Source organism: Cuculus canorus, chromosome 25 (genome assembly GCF_017976375.1).
Source record: "Cuculus canorus isolate bCucCan1 chromosome 25, bCucCan1.pri, whole genome shotgun sequence".
NCBI lineage: Eukaryota > Metazoa > Chordata > Aves > Cuculiformes > Cuculidae > Cuculus > Cuculus canorus.
The window spans coordinates 923,428-939,335 of NC_071425.1; the positions used below are offsets into that span (position 1 = coordinate 923,428).

Below are 15,908 nucleotides of genomic sequence, written 5' to 3' on the forward strand. Positions count from 1 at the left end.
AAAGAGATGCTTCTCCCCTGGAGCGGGGAGATTTCTTTCCTTGTGCCTCCGCCTGGTGCGTGGGAAAAATCCCTCTTTCCCCAAGAGGTTCTTTTTTCATTCTTCTTTTTTTTTTTTTTTTCTTTTTTTCCTCCCCCCGTTGTAACTTCAGTGTCAGTGAAAGCACCCAGGACTGTTGGGAGCTGCTGGGAAGAATTTCCTTTCGCATCCCAAACTCTTTCGCTGTATCCCAGCCCCCCAGTGAACGGCTCCATCCCTCCAGCAGCTGTAAGGAACAGACAGCCTCAAGACAAAGCCCGACACCCCCAAAACTCCGCTGTAAACCAAACAAGCAAGAAATCATCAACTCAACTACTCATTTGTACATCAGTCGTGATCGGCCGAGACTGGGTGGATTTAAGACAATTTCGATAAGCGCATTCACAGAAACGAACTATTTAGGGAAGTTCTCCCTTCAATCGAGCTTTTTTTTTTTTTCCCTGTAATTTTTTTAATCTATTTTCTTCACTCCTTCGCTAAATCGCTCTTCGGCTGCAGCTGTAGATTTATTCTGTTCCTTGGGACCCCTCACCACCCACACGGATGCTTGAGCTGACAAAAGTTTCCAGGCTTCTCCCTGCCTGAATGCAGCCCGGTCCTTCTGCTGCAAAATGGGAGAAATGGAGCTTAAACAAACAAACTCCAAACGGGCCCCGTTCCCACTCTGCAGCCGGCAGTTTAGTTTTGTTTTTTCTCCACTCGAAATTTTTACTTTCTTCCCGAATCCAGGCCCTTGGATCAAACTTTTAAAATCATTCTTGGCTTAAGTAACTCTTTACCAAAAGTCAGATATCTTCGCTGAGACAGGCCGACCTGTCAAAAGTCTTTCCAGAAAAAGATTGATCGTTTCTCTCTTCTTTTCGGTTTGTGTGAACCCGGGCACATTAAAAGGGTATGGGTGGGGCATCTTCCTGGGAAATGACTTTTCATTTTATTTATTTATTTTGTAAACTCTGGAAGTGGAGCTGTTTATAGGCTGGGGGGGGGAAAGGAGAGAAAGGGCCGGGAAGGACGAAATGTGATTTCAGAGATATCCGTGGCCTTAAAACATGTTTGGCCTTCGAGGAAAGTGTGAAGGGTGCATTAAGACCGGCTTTAGAAGCAGAAAGATTGCACTGTTGCTTTAAAAGTAATGTAACAGGGTAAATCAGGCCGTCTTGGCTTGAAAGCTCACTTGATTTCCTAAGTGATCACATCCAGACTCAAACGTAAAACCTCCGGACAAGACCCTCCTGCCGGCCTGAGCTTCCCAAGCCCTGCGATTTTGATAGGACAGGCAAACACCCCGGGCCCGGCTGCAGGCGGGCACCTCGGGGGGGAAAGCCCCCTTTCCCACGCCTGGTGGGTTCTCCTCTGGGGAGACCTGGGAGCGCGTTGGAGCCTCCGGGCACAGGCAGGACAGGCAGGGAAAGAAGAGAAAGAAGGGCAGGCAGGGCAGGAAGGGAAAGGGAAGGGAAGGCAAGGCACACAGGGGAGGCAGGCAGGGAAAGAAGGGCAAGAAGGGCAGGCAGGGAAAGAAGAGAAGGCAGGACAAGAAGAGAAGGCAGGACAGGCAGGGAGGGCAGGGAAAGCAGGGCAGGCAGGGCAGGCAGGGAAGGCAGAAAGGGCATGGCAGGCAGGGAAGGGAGGGAAAGCAGGGCAGGCAGAGCAGGCAGGAAAGGCAGAGAGGGCAAGGCAGGCACGGCAGGTAGCCCCTGCCCTCAGCGCGGCAGCCCCGGCCAAGGAGGGATGGCGGCAGGACGGGTGTGAGTGTCTGCTTTTCTGGGGATCTACTCTCGCCCTTTTTTTTTTTTAATCAATTAAAGAAAATAATGCTTTCTGTTTGCCACCAGGCCCCGCCTGCCATTGGCCGGGGCTGCCCACGTGACCAGGAATTGGCTGCAATTTCGCCCCAGTCTCGAGTTTAATAGAGCAAGGTCCCCATACGCCTGTATTATCAGCAATATAACAATTATAAAAAGCCCGAGAACCATCATCATCATTGCCATAAAAACTGAGGCCCTCAGATTTCTTTCCCCCTTCCCCTCCTCCTCCCTCTCCCCCCTCCCGCTTTTTAAACCCTGGGCCCTGGAAAAGCCATGAATTTTGAATTTGAGAGGGAGATAGGGTTTATAAATAGCCAGCCTTCGCTCGCAGAGTGCCTGACGTCTCTTCCCGCTGTCCTGGAGACATTTCAAACTTCATCAATCAAGGACTCGACATTAATTCCTCCTCCTTTTGAGCAAACCGTCCTCAGCCTGAATCCTTGTTCCAGCAGCCAAGCAAGACCAAGGAGCCAAAAAAGAGCATCTCATGGCCTGCTCCAGCTCCAGCCCCAGCCTCCGGCACAGCCCGGCCCCTTGGCAGCGGAATTCCCCTGGATGAAGGAGAAGAAATCGTCCAAGAAATCTACCCAGGCTACATCCTCTTCTTCCCCCCCATCATCTTCCTCGATGCCGGTCCCTGCCGCAGGATCTCCTGCAGGTTCGTATAACGAGGGGGGTGACGGGGTGTTTGCTGAAATCGGAGAGGATCCGAATAACAAACAACCCCCCCACCCCCGCCCCAGAGAAGCCCTACCCTACCCCCCCAACCAGGCTTTGCCCCCACCTCCCCCAATGCTCTGTTCACGCAATAAAATCCACCGCAGCTCTGCACGCAGCTGGGGGAGAGGAGGGTTTGTCCCCTGCCTCCTCCTCCCGCAAAGAAAAGAGCAAATTGCTGTAACTTCTGAGACATCGAAGAGGCAGAGGGGGCCGAGGGAGCCGGGCTCTTTATTAGCTCCAGCGGGGGGACCTGGCAGCTCAGCCCAGCTCCATTCCCTTGACTTTCTCTCCCTGATTTTTATATATTTTGGAGGTTTTTTTACAGCTTACAGGGGAAAATAAAACACATGAAAGAAGAGCTGGGAGGGCGGGGGGAAGGGGGAGAAGGGTGGGTAACTCGGAGGCTGCTCCCCAGCAGGATGGGGAGGTGGAAAGAGAGATGGACTCCCGGCACCCAGCACGGTGGGGAGAGCAGGCTCCCCATGGCAAAATGAAATAAATACACCCCAAATTCCCCCAATAAAGCATCAGCCTCGCCCCGAGGCGCCCCTGGGCTGGGGAGATCAGCAGCCCTGGCAGGAACCCTACTTCCCGCGGGACGATTCACTGTTTCAGTATTTTAATGGATAAAGGCAGGAGCAAGGCGGACCCCGAAGATAATACAGGAATAATTAAATTCAAGCCCCGCAGCGCCCATCCCCAAATTACTGGCAAAAGGGGAGGAAAAAACCTAACAAAACAAGGAAGGAAAGGGTCGAAATTCCCGTTGTTCTCGACTGTGGTGGAAAAGGAAGGTCTCTAAAGGAAGAGGCCAGGGAGCATAATCCTTTCTCCTCCTTGGGGCAAGGGGACAGGAGAGTGATTTCCACCCGTCTTCCATAGTGGGAAAAATTTAATTAAACATTTATTTTCTCCCTTAGCGGCTCCCCCCCACCTCGTGCTCGTTCGTGCGGGGCTCGGCTCTGTCCTGCCCGCAACAGGGAGGGGATGGATCCGCACCCCGCGCTTGCCCTCTCTCCCTCTTTGCAACGTGCGGTTTTCCATGTGTTTAAGACATCCAGGGGCTGGCAGACAGCAGCGGCTCCAGGAGGCTCCGGACAGCGTACACCAACACGCAGCTGCTGGAGCTGGAGAAGGAATTTCACTTCAACAAATACCTCTGCAGGCCCCGGCGGGTGGAGATCGCGGCTCTGCTCGACCTCACCGAGCGGCAAGTGAAGGTCTGGTTCCAGAACCGCCGGATGAAGCACAAGAGGCAAACGCAGCACAAAGAACCCCCCGACGGTGACCTCGCCTACCCGAGCCTGGATGAGGGCAGCGACCCAGCGGAGGAGGCAGAGGAGAGCCCAGCTCTCGGCCCGGCTCCGGCGCCCGGCGCCTCTTTCCAAAGGAAAAAAACAGGGAATGAGGAGCCCGGGAGCCGGCTGGCGGCTGAGGGGGAACGGGGACCCGGGGGGGAACCCGGCCCCGCCGCCCCTCCGGCCCCTGCCTACCCCGGGGGCCAGGATTCGCCTTTGTTGCCCGAGCTGAGCATCTTCTCGGCCGAGTCCTGCCTGCAGCTGGCGGAGGGGCTTTCCCCCGCTCTCCAGGGCTTGGAGAGCCCCGTCCACTTCTCCGAGGAAGACCTGGACTTTTTTACAAGCGCACTTTGTACGATAGATTTGCAACATTTAAATTTCCAGTAGCGACCCCTTCTTTCCCCCTCCAGCCCCCCTTCCTTCGCCGTTTCTGCCCCTTCCAGGCTCACCAGCCCCATTCCGAGCCACTGCCAGCTCCCTGCAATAGGAGGGAGCACCCCCGAAATAAACCCACAACGAACCATCTCCCACTCAAGCGCCCTCCTCCCATTTCTTTTAAAGCTCCTCACACTGCGGGACCAGAATTCCCCCTTCCAATATTTATTCTAGAAGGCTCACATGAAAGATCGGCCCGAGTTTTGCTTAAATGCAGGTATTTAAGGATAGTTTTATTTCCCTCCCTAATTTATTTTGAAGAAAGCAGCCGGTGGTTCTTATACACAGCAGAGATGTCATCCCCAAGAGAAAACCTTTGTAAATCCTTCCAAGGACTTTCTCAGGAATCAGAACGAGACTTTTAGATTTCTTAATAAAATAAAATAAATTAAAAATCAGAGGAATTTTCCTTCCTCTTTTTACGTTTTAGATGTAGATTATTTATTCAAATCCTTTAATAGTAAATGGCAAATTATTTATTGTACATTATTTTCATAGAGTAAATAAATGTCTTTATAAAACCAAGAAACGTGTGTTGCAGCATATTTCGCTCGAGAACGTCCTATTTTCCCCCTGAATCATTCGCCTTCTTCTGTCCTGCTTTGCAGAAATGATGTCCTAATAATCTCCTCTTGCGCATTGAGAGAGGAGACAAAGGGATTTGCTCCCAACTAACAATTCCAGAGGCTTCGCGAGTCAGAAATCTCTGCTCTATTCAGTTCTGCCTGCATTTTCTTTCAGTTTGGGTTTCATTTATTTTATTTTGTACTAAATCAAAGCGGAAAACTTATTTATAATTTTAACATTTGCCTTTTTTTTTTTTTGCAACTAAACCCCCCCCCCCAAGGAAATATCTGAATAAAGGGATGGGAAGCGACACAAAGGCGGCGCTGGGGCCGCTGCGCGGAGCCCCCGCACATTCCACGGCCCCTTCCCCGCAGCGACCCCCTCTCCCCAGCCCGGCCTTCAGCCCCCTCCTCTTCCGCCTCTCATCTCTTGCAGCAGCAAACACAAACGTGCCATGTCGCGATTATTGGTATTTGAAACGTCCCGGAATGGAAACAAACAAAAAAAAAAAAAAAAAAGGAGAAAGGGAGGATTTTGAGTAAGTGCAAAAAAAATCCATCCAGGGAGGTTGGTGCGTGCTGGCATTGTCGCCAACAAATAAATCCTACAGAAGGGAGAAAGATGAGCCTGAAAGAGGGCTTTCTTTTTTCCTCTCCTCTTTTTTTCAGCAGCACAAACCAGAACTCCCTCGGCCTTATAAATATGGAATCTCTTTCGCAAATGTGGGATCTCCTCCATTAATCCGGAATCTCCTTCGTAAATCAGGGATCTTCCAGGGCGCTTTGCGCTGCTCGGTCCCGGCTGGCGGATCCCTTTCGGAAAGCTTCTCCGCAACGTGTGATTTTAAATCCAAAACTCATATCTCAGGGAAGGAGGGGGAGGCGGCGGGGGTGGGGAGGCTGGTGAATGGAAAGGGGTCAGCTCAGGAATCAATCGCGGTGACACCCAAAATAAATTATGTTACGTCTTTGCTAAGTCACGGGTGTTTCCTCAGACACGGGGAGAAATTTGGGAGGCGTTCAAGCGCGGTTTGTGCGAAAGTAAAGTGGAAAGGCGAGCTCGGGGAGGGGGGACACACGGACCCTCGGAGGTGGCTTTAGAATGGCGCAGGGAGCCGCGGAGAGGAGCGGAGCAGCCCTGCGAGCGGCGTTGCCACCAGCCTTGTTCTCCAGGGTTTGGAGAGAGGAAGGCGCAGCCCGGGCTGCCTCGGGGTCCCGGCCTATGGGGGCTCCCCCGGGTTTCCCTTGTCCCCGCCCGGGAAATCGGAGCCTCTGCCGGGTGTGACGGGAGCCTGGTGCTTGCCTGAACGGTGTGAAATTCCCTCTGGAGTCTCCAGAGAAAGTGCGGGGCCCGGGAAACCGCCGCGTGATCGTCTGGTATTTTATTTCTAATTAAGAGCATCAGACCCAGGCTCGCTTTCTACTTCGGGATGTAAAAAGAGATAAAACGAAATAAAGAAAACCCTCGTCAGATGTTTTCGAGATTGCTGTTGGAAGATCTGGATTATCTCTTCCTGCTGCAACAAAGGGGGGGGGGTGTGTGATTTTACGGCTACCTTTTTATTCCTAATAATATTACCAGCCTCCTTCACTACCAAACGAGCAGTCATTTCAAAACTGCTGGCATCTCGCTTCGGAAAGGAGTAGGTTTATACTGAAAATCGAAGTAGCTTGCAATTATGGAAGAGAACATTACTTAACACCTTCTCATAAATAAAAGGAGGCGCTTAGTGCATGGCTTGCACCGCCTGCAAACGAGTCGCCTTCCCATCCTGGCCTGGGAGTCATCACATCCCTCCCCCATCGCTCTGCCCTCTCTCACCGACTCCTCTCCGCTCTGGAAGTCCCAGAGCTACGCGGGGGGAAAGAAAGCCCAGGCACAGCCCAAGTACCACAGAAGGCTATTCATTATCTTTAAGTTTATTTAATATCTCCAGCTTCTGGAACGCACTCAGCGGCAGCGTTGGCACTGCCAGACGTTGTCTATCAAAGCGCCATTTGTTCCAGTGCTTTACAGATTTCTCCTCTCGCCTCCTCCCCCCTCGCAATGCTGAATACAGGCTTGTTGGGGGACGGCAGGAGCAGGGAATAGGATGGTCGGGCTGGCCCACGCCAAGAACCCCGAGTGCCGATGGGCAGCCTAGGGCCGCTCAGTCTTGCACTGGGGTCTCTCAGTCCTGTCCGGTCCCTCAGGGATGCTCAGCCCTGCCCGGTCCCCCCAGGGATGCTCAGCCCTGCCCGGTCCCCCCAGGGATGCTCAGCCCTGCTCGGGGTCTCTCAGCCCTGCCCGGTTCCCGGGGCCGCTCCTTGCTGCTCTGGATCATGGATCTGTCCATCCCATTTGAATAAGGAAGCAGTTTCTTATACAACTTGAAAATACGTGCACATGGATGCATTTCCGCAAATCGGTCTCGCAGCGGATTTCCACAAGCACACCCGTCCTTTCCATGGGGAAGAGAGGAGGGGAAGGGAGAGGCGGAGGGGAGGGGACAAGAGGGACACCGGCCTCTGCAGGTTCCCCCCTCGTTCGGGGCTGGAAGGGGGCGGTGAAGGAATTTCCACGACCCCCCCCCTCGACACCTTATCAATACGGATCTCTAACGAGGGCCCTTCTGCACATCACAATGACTCCTCAAAGTTGCTGCAGGTCTAGAAAGCATGCCAGTCACAGCCACAGATCAATTCTACACCCACGGAAAGTGACTTAATAAATGGAACCTCGCCAGTTATTATCCTTGCTAACAGCAGGGCCCTTCTTATTTGTCCTAATTAGCAAGACTGAAATGTCGGAGGAAAGAAGGAGAATATTCAATAAAATCTAAATTATTGAATGACTGTAAGATTTCGCCATTAGTTCAGCCATTCTTTACCTTCTTCAAAATGTCAAACAAATGAGGAACGTATATTTGCAACCCTGCCCTTCTGTTCTGTGCAACTGGAGGGCATATATTAAGCATATTAAGCGTATTCAGCTCTTGATCGTTGTCAAAACACTGCAATTGCCTCACGATTATTAACCTAGAAATATGCAAATGAGATAGGCTTGCACGTGTTGTAGGGATGCTAAAGTAATATTTATCTTGTGCTGATCTAGTCTGGGGATGTGTTTGCTAAAGAGCTACTCGAAGGCCTGAAGATATTGAACCAACCCATCAGGGCCATGGGAAGGCTCCAGGGAGGAAGCCTGCTGTGAAGGAAACGCGGGAGAGACAGCGAGGCAGGAGTTGAGTCTTTGGTGCGAGATGGGAAGAGTTAACTCCTGGGGAATCACCTCGACCTTCGTACTGAGCTGCCGGTGCCAGGCTTCGGTTTTCCGGGAATATCTCTCCAGTGACCGCTTTCTCGGCTGAGCTGTGGCATCCTTTCCCAGCACTGCAACGCATCCCAGTCCTCAACGGCTGGAGCTTGAGGAATACCGAAGGAAGGAACTGGCAGAGGGAACCTTCTGCTCGCCATCCTGGCACCTCCAGCATCTATCTCAGCCTTGACGCTTATTTTTTCCCTCTTTATATACATCGAAGGGGAAAACACAGAGTGCAGGGTGCGGAGAGACTAAGTAAAGAGTCGCTGCAGTTCGTCTAGGGGAATCTAGTCCTCAGTCCCGGTGGAATACGGTTTAAGCTAACGCTGGTTGTTAATAATGCTTATATTAGCAACATTGATGAAGACGTTAATAAATTAATGCACTTAAAGGGCAGGTTTAGGCGGAGGCCCGTCGGGCCTGCCAAGTGCTGGATCTGAATGAGACCTGAAGACTTTGGGACCCCTCGGGTTCAGTCTCGGCCCTCCTGGAGCTGCCCGAGCCCTGGCGAGGGTCCCTCGGGGCGGCCGAGCTGTCCTGGGGGAAGACAGGGACCGCTGGGAGCGGGGCTGAAGAGCCCACAGGGTCTGTCCGCTACTAACAAGAGCACAGGAGTAGCAGGTACAGCCCTTCCCCCTCCCCTCTCACCCCGTAGAAAGGCTTAAACGAGCCTCGTCAGTGACACGACCCAGCTTACGGACACACCTCTGCCCTGGAGACCACATAGAAACAGCCGTTGTAATTCACAAGGGAACAGCACAGGTTCCCCAGAGCCATCGGCGGAGGAATGTGATCTTTCGGCACAGGCTAAAGTGGGATTTGAGGGGTTTGCTCCACTCTGAAGAGGAAAAAATACCAAAAGAAGCATCTTCCGCACAAGATCTTCCTCACAAAGTGTTGGACAGGAGACTGAGAACTTTAAACCCGTCCCTCCCCCTGGCTCCATCCCTCCCTCCGGGAGATGCTAGCCGCCTGTGGGCCATTCCGGTACAGGGAGCCGCAGGACACGGTGCTGGAGCTGGTCCTGGTCCCAAGTCCCACCCGACCCGTCCTGGGCGGAGAGGACACTGATCGGCCGGTCTAGCCGCCGCACCCACCCTGCTCCGAAGAGGCAGATAACGGTCATTACATCTTATCTTAATTGTCTCGTATTTAGTCTTCAGCTCGGAGATAGCCTTGTGCTTGTAACTCATTAAAAGGATTCCTTCTGCACTTAGTTGGACTCCCAATGATATCGAAAATACTTTAGCTTAAATCAAAATATTCCACTTTTTGCAATAGTAGCTTCTTCTCGTATCACCAAACTCTGAGGCATTTTTCCATATACTATTTTATCTTCCCCTCTTTAGTTTTTACCCCCAAATATAGCTTAGCAGGCTATGCTCTAACCAAGGCACACGTCGGGGCTATAAATTTATCTGACAACTTCTAGGGACAAGTTCTTTTTGGCGATAACGAAGTCCGCAGCCAAGCACGCACCCCCTGCGCCAGCAGAGCCGCTTATAAATCAACCCGCGCGGAGCCAGGAGTGACATTTCTTACGCACGACACAAACTTTCTCCGCAGAGAGTTATATTTAACTCCAAAACGAAGCATCTGAAGGCTCTGAGAGCTCTCGAGCCTTTAGAAATGCTTCATTCCTTCTGTGTCGCCCGCACAGAAACCTCGCCGGTCTGTCTCGAGTGAAGATTTCTTCCCACAAGCCGCCTTGGAAGGGCCCTATCCCCATGCCAGGAGTTGTTTCAAAGCAAACAACCCAGCTCCTAGGGAAAGGCGAGGTGTTCCCTTGCTCTCCTCCCCGGGCTGCTGCAGCCCCGAGGTCCGTGGAGCAGCTTTGTGCCCCTAAAAGAAGAAACTACTCTCAAGAAAAGGTTTATTTTAACAAGGTGTCTTCATCGAGTTGGAACAAAAGGCGAGGTTTTCCCCAGGGAATAAACCCCACATCTCGCTAATCCAGGAGCGAGGGGGTTTGGGTGCGTTTCCACCCGGGACAGCGAGTCCTGGAATTCGTCCCACCAAGTCCCTCTCTCCGAGACGGATGGAGGGGCCAAAGGCACGGTATGGCTTTGGTGGGCATGAGAGGTCCCCCGCCACCAAGAGCTCCCCGAAACAACGAGGCTATCCTGCTGATGGTCTCCTCGTTTCTGATCTGCTCATCACTTGATGCCTGGGGGTCAGGGGCGGTCCCTCCTGAAGTGCTTCGGCCCGCATCAGCTGGAGGCAGGGGGAAAGCATCTCCGTGCGGAGCTCTGCACGAGGGATCTGCACCACCAAGGAAGTGATCCCCTCCGCCTCCCATGGACCATTCGACCCCGCTCGTGGGCGGCAGTTTCTTTTTCCAGGAATCAAAGAGCTAAAATTTCCCCACTCCCCCTCCATCTTCATCCATCTCCAGATATTTTGTTTGAATCCTGTTGAGTTAAAGACAGCAGCAACTGCAAACGATGTGTTGTATTGTGTAGGGGGTAGGAATAATTACTGTGTTCCTCAATACGTGAATGAAAAACAAGCAATAAATACAATAAAAGGCTAATGAACTATATTCGGGGGAGGAGGAGAGAGGGAGGACAGAGTTCTGATAATCTGAGAATCTCTATTTAGACCTCTTCTTTGATGGCCTTGACCATTCTCCCTCCCTCAACTCCCCGTAAAGGATGTTTTAAATAAATAAATGTGCAAGGGAGAGAGTTAGGCTCACCCTGTCATTGTTTGTTAACAAAAATCTGATACCTCTTTCTCCCGCAGGTTACGAAGGTCTGCACCGAAACTGGGTCTCACACCTTCTCCACAAGGACAGTTAAAACCAATAATAGTAACAGCAACGAGTTGACAACGGATCCGGGGCAAGAGGCTAAGCAGGAAATTCGGGAAAGCAATTTGTAGATGATTCCCAGTGTGTCTGTACGTGCTGGCTCTGTGGCTTACGAAAATACCGCGCAGTTGCCACAAGCCAAACAGTTTGGAGGAGTAAGCGGAGCCAGAGGGCAACGTGGGCTGAGGCGCAGCTCGTCCTGCCTGGAGCCGTCAGCGTGGCTCCTCCGGGAAGGGGGGCCCAGGGGAGCCTCGGGGTGCTGGCCCCGGGCAGGGGGATCCCAGCACCTTCCCTCATGCCGCACCCCGAAATCTGCCCACTCTTTTGCTGCCTGGGCTGCCACGGCAGGTAAGAGGTGAGGGGTAGGAGGTGAGGGGCCTGAGCGGGCCCAGGGAGGAGCAGATGGCGAGTGGCGAGCGGCCCCGCAGCGCCCGGGGGCGGAGAGGAGCCGGGGGCAGCGGCCCCGTTTGCCTCCAACACCCGATCTTCCATGATCCACCAGCTACCTCAATAAAGGGGCAAACCCGACCTTTGCCAAAGCGATTCAGCTTCGCACATCCCCTCCTCGGCTCTACCTTCACTTTCACAGCCCAGCTCATCTGTATCTTCACTTTCCCTAAAGCCGGGGTTGAAGCGGCTCCGCTCTGGTTGGGATATTCGCTGCACTTCATGGCTAAACGGGTGAGCCCGTCCTATCCGACTTTTCCATCTGCCAAGGAAACTGCTTCACCTCAGAGCTCCTCAGGTCTGAACTTTGGTTCAGCCTTCGCGAAAAGGAGTCGTAAGCAAAACATTTCCCTCCAGACTACGCAGCAGCGAGAGCTCTCGGAGCTAATTCCGAAACTCCAGGAGACAGCTGGGTTTTAATGACATAAACCATCCCCTTAATGCAACAGCGGAGTGAGACCGTGGTGGAAAATTATCAGACAATACGAAAGAATTGATTCAAAGACGAAATAAACATCTATCCTTTTCTTTTTTCATTTTACAACCATAAATCATCTATTGTAAGCATCGCTTAAATATAATACATTCCATTTAAACGCGAGTGCAACATAATATAAAAAGCACTCCTGGAATCAAATTAGAAGCTTATTTCTCTTGCAAGGGGAATGACAAGAGAGTTGCTTTGAATCTTTCTAATCACTTTCTGTTGTTTTATGCAAAAAAAAAAGAGCTAGCGAGTTTCGGAGAATATTTGTAACGTAAAATATTTTCTTCTTGAATATCTCAGCATCAGCAAAGTCAGCAAAATAGATGAATAAATAGGAACGCAGCTCTGGAAATTGTTTTCTCCTTATTCTTTTCGCTGAAGGACGAGAGTTGTCATGGGCTAAGCCACACGTTTTCTCTAGGGGGGTTAAAGAAGGGAGGAAGGTGGATGCTGTGGCTGCCTGTGTTGTAGTTTCTTAACAAATGTTACCCTAACGTGTTGCATCAGCCAAACCCACCAACCAAAGGACGTGTTTATGTCTTTCAAAGTGAACTTTTGGCCTGGAGGAAAGAAAAAAAAAAAGAAAAGAGCCCTCCTGGTTCTTCTTAGAGGCTGAATAACCAGTAAATATCCTGACAAGTAACAAATGACTGTGGGCGTCATATTGTTGGGTGCTCTTGTCTTCCCTCTGCTAACAAGTAAATAAATGTTGCCTACCTATGTTTCCATTCTCTGAGTAGTGGAGTGGCCGGCCTGAAGTCAGAGCCTTTCCACCTACTCATCAGCTGGACTCTGCCAGGGAAAACTCCAGTCTGACAACGGATTCGGGGAAAGATCAAACCGGGTTTGCCATGGAAAAGCAGAGCTTTGAGTTCCAGCATTGGTTAAAGCTTGTAAACCATCTCCTGTTTTCAGCAATGAATGTATAGGTGCATGGGTGAGGGCATGGATGGAGCTACACAGACAGACACATGGATCATTTTGTGTTCCATTCCTCTAACAGCTAAGCTGGGCATGGTATTTCTCCAACAAAAGACATTCTGTCTTCCTAACTTTATTTCGTTGCCTCATTAGAATATTGATTTGATTACATCGCTTTTACCCACCCTGGTCCTAGACACAAAGCCAGTGTGGAAAAACTGAAACACATGGAGCGTATCTTTCTTTGGAGTTTTATTGACTCCTCAGCCCAGAAAACGCCAAACGTTCACGCCACTTTCTAGGGAAATGTTCGAAATGAAGAGAAGAGCATCCTTTTGTGCTGGGGGGAAGAGGAGTCAGATCTCCCTATCTCTTTTCCCTCTGTCTTTCTTTTTTTCTCACATGGACCTAACGTGGGAAAAAGCTCCTTTTTAAGTTGGGGCAAGTTCTGTTGAAATTGGCATAACTTGGGGGCCTTTTTAGCACTTAAAACAGCCTTGGATAATTCTAATTCTTCCTCCAACCCCTCTTCCCCCCCCTCCACCTCCCCTCCCCGCACCCCGCCTCCCTCCTCTCTTTTAAAGTCTTTGAGGAAAGATTTTGACGTATTCGTGTTGTTATCAGATTGATGGGCAGGGTTTGATTGAAACCTCTTTGTCATGCAAATGCCAGGGCTGTGATGGATGAGCTGGGAGATGGGACAAACTTCAGGAGCCCCTCGCCCATTGGGCTGGGGGTGGACCACGTGGCCGCCCCCCCTGCTCCCCCCGGCCCCGCCGAAGGCTGCGGGGTTCGAGGGCCAGCGATGCATGGAAGGAAGTTTTACAGCTTTGACATACTATCTAAAGGTTGTAGGGCAGGCGGAATCCCCCCCAAAACAGGCTGACCCTCCTCCATCAGTGGCAGATGGACAATACTAGGATGAACTCCTTCTTAGAGTATGCAATTTGTAACCGTGGGACGGGCGCCTACCACCATTTAGAGCAGAGCTCCCCTTCCTTCCCCTCCTGCTCAGGTAGCCCCGCCAGTGACAGTTTTAACGGGGACGGGCGCTTCGGCGTGGGAGGCAGCGCGGCCGCCCCGCTGCCCCAGCAGAGCCCCGGCTTCCACCCGCCCTCCTCCGGGCGCCCCATCCCCTTCGCGGGCGCTGCCCCAGCCGCCGGGTACCCGGCCCAGACCTGCAGCCCCGGCTACGAGCACCACCAGCTCTACCTCGGCCAGCAGGACGCGGATGGGGTGTACTTCCAGGCGGCCGGGTACTCCTCCAGCGCGGGATCCAACCTCGGCTCCCTGGCAGAAAGCTTCTGCGGGGCCGGGGCGGCTGGGCAGTACCCGCAGCAGCACCTTTACGGGCAGGATCAGCCCAGCTACTTGCCCGGCGTTTATGGTAACCTCTCGCCTTCTCCAAATGAGGACAAAGACCCTGCCTGCCCCTCCGAGCCGTGCCCCGGCGCCGGCACCGCGCAGACCTTCGACTGGATGAGGGTGAAGAGGAACCCGCCCAAGACAGGTGAGTTTGGGGAGCGCGGAGCTGGGCCAGGACGGTTCCCACCCTCGAGAGGAGGGAGAGAGGGGCAGACCTCAGTCCGGCAAGGAAAAGTTGCTTCTTTCCCGGGGTCTGCACCCAAGGTAACCGGGCTCATCTTCCAGGGGAGCACGGGTTGGCTTTGCTTTGAGTTTTTGGTTTTAAACACCACCTCATCGCTAAGGAAATAGAGATTTCCAGACTGATGGAAGAGTCTCTGAGCTCAGTTTCACGCAGGCCCAGTGCGATTTCAGCCCAGCTCAGAATAGGAAACCCTCCGGGCTTCCTGCTTCTTCCAAAGTCGTGGCTTCCATCTCCCCTAATGTTCAACTTCCTTCTCCACAATCTTCCTTGAACCACAACCTTCCCTTCTCCCCACACGATCACCCTCGCCCTCCCCCTCCACTCCTTCCCACTCACATTCAAGGATCATGGCAGTTTGCAGGGATCCGGGGGAGAGTTGAAAGGGAGGGGGGCAGCTCTGCAGGGTCCGGAGAGGTCTGTCCATCCAGGTTGTACCCCTGGGATGGGAAGCCAGGGATAGCTGAGAACCCAGGAGGGAGCATGAAACTCCGGGTGGTGGAGGAGAGCGGTTGAGGTGGAGAGGGAGGTGGGGGAGAAATGTCCAGGAGAAGAGGGGAGCGGGAAGAGCCCCCAGTTCCAGAGAGGAAATTGCTCTGTCTGCTCCTGCCCTGTTGGTGTTTGCTTATCAACAGCCAAAGTGTCGGAGTACGGACTGCTGGGCCAGCCCAACCCCATCCGCACTAACTTCACTACCAAGCAGCTGACGGAGCTGGAGAAGGAGTTTCACTTCAACAAGTACCTCACCCGGGCCCGGCGGGTGGAGATCGCTGCCACCCTGGAGCTCAACGAAACCCAGGTCAAGATCTGGTTCCAGAACAGGCGAATGAAGCAGAAGAAGAGGGAAAAGGAAGGTCTCGCCCCGGCTGCTGCCTCCAGGTCTGCCAAGGAAGCGAGTGAAGCCTCGGATCAGTCCAACTGCACCTCACCTGAGGCCTCTCCCAGCTCGGGGTCCTCCTGAGAGGCGGCCTGGTCGGGGCACAGAGATGGACCCGGGGCTTTCCTCGAGGGGCAGCTGGTCCCTGCAGCCCCTGCAGCCCCTCTCGCACGAACACGCATCTCCCTCGCACAGCCCCGGCCCCGCACGGGCGCGGGAGCAAGGCCCTCTTCCCTCTCCGGCCGCCTCCACACGTGCGACACCAACCCTCCCACCCGCATTTTTCTCTCTTAATTTATAGACCCTCTGTACAACACCGGACTCCAAAGGAGCAGCCGTGTCCTCGTACACCCTTAGCAGTAGGCGTTGGTCTCAGGGAAGTCTCTCCCTCTCCCTTCTCCCTTCCCTATAGGAACTGCACTTTCAACTACAGGAACTTTAAAACGAAATTAGTTTTCTCCCGTTTTTAAAATGTGCACAATGGCTTTTGCCTGCAAGAATCCTTCGTTTGATGTATTTTTCCTCCCCGCGAGATTGTAAAAAAAAAATTTGGGTATTTTTGCTTGCTTCTTTTTTATTTACTGTATGTATATC

At 52.5% G+C, this 15,908-nt stretch overlaps 2 protein-coding genes across 2 annotated transcripts; both read left to right on the forward strand.

Moving 5' to 3' along the window:
• The first annotated feature begins 1,787 nt into the window (after positions 1-1,787).
• On the forward strand, positions 1,788-5,059 carry HOXB2 (homeobox B2). The gene is made up of 2 exons (XM_009571140.2): positions 1,788-2,502; positions 3,618-5,059. Exons 1-2 carry the CDS (start codon positions 2,118-2,120, stop codon positions 4,247-4,249), a joined length of 1,017 nt encoding a protein of 338 aa, XP_009569435.2. The 5' UTR covers positions 1,788-2,117; the 3' UTR covers positions 4,250-5,059.
• An 8,678-nt stretch (positions 5,060-13,737) lies between these two features.
• On the forward strand, positions 13,738-15,398 carry HOXB1 (homeobox B1). The gene is made up of 2 exons (XM_054088503.1): positions 13,738-14,341; positions 15,073-15,398. The coding sequence occupies exons 1-2, from the start codon at positions 13,738-13,740 to the stop codon at positions 15,396-15,398; spliced, it is 930 nt and encodes a 309-aa protein (XP_053944478.1).
• Positions 15,399-15,908: the final 510 nt, after the last annotated feature.

Bases quoted from the DNA above. Each gene is read 5' to 3' on its own strand.
- HOXB2 (XM_009571140.2), top strand. From the start codon at position 2,118: ATGAATTTTGAATTTGAGAGGGAGATAGGGTTTATAAATAGCCAGCCT. The intron at 2,503-3,617 runs GTTCGTATAACG...CATGTGTTTAAG, and splicing joins TGCCGCAGGATCTCCTGCAG to ACATCCAGGGGCTGGCAGAC.
- HOXB1 (XM_054088503.1), top strand. From the start codon at position 13,738: ATGGACAATACTAGGATGAACTCCTTCTTAGAGTATGCAATTTGTAAC. The intron at 14,342-15,072 runs GTGAGTTTGGGG...GCTTATCAACAG, and splicing joins GAGGAACCCGCCCAAGACAG to CCAAAGTGTCGGAGTACGGA.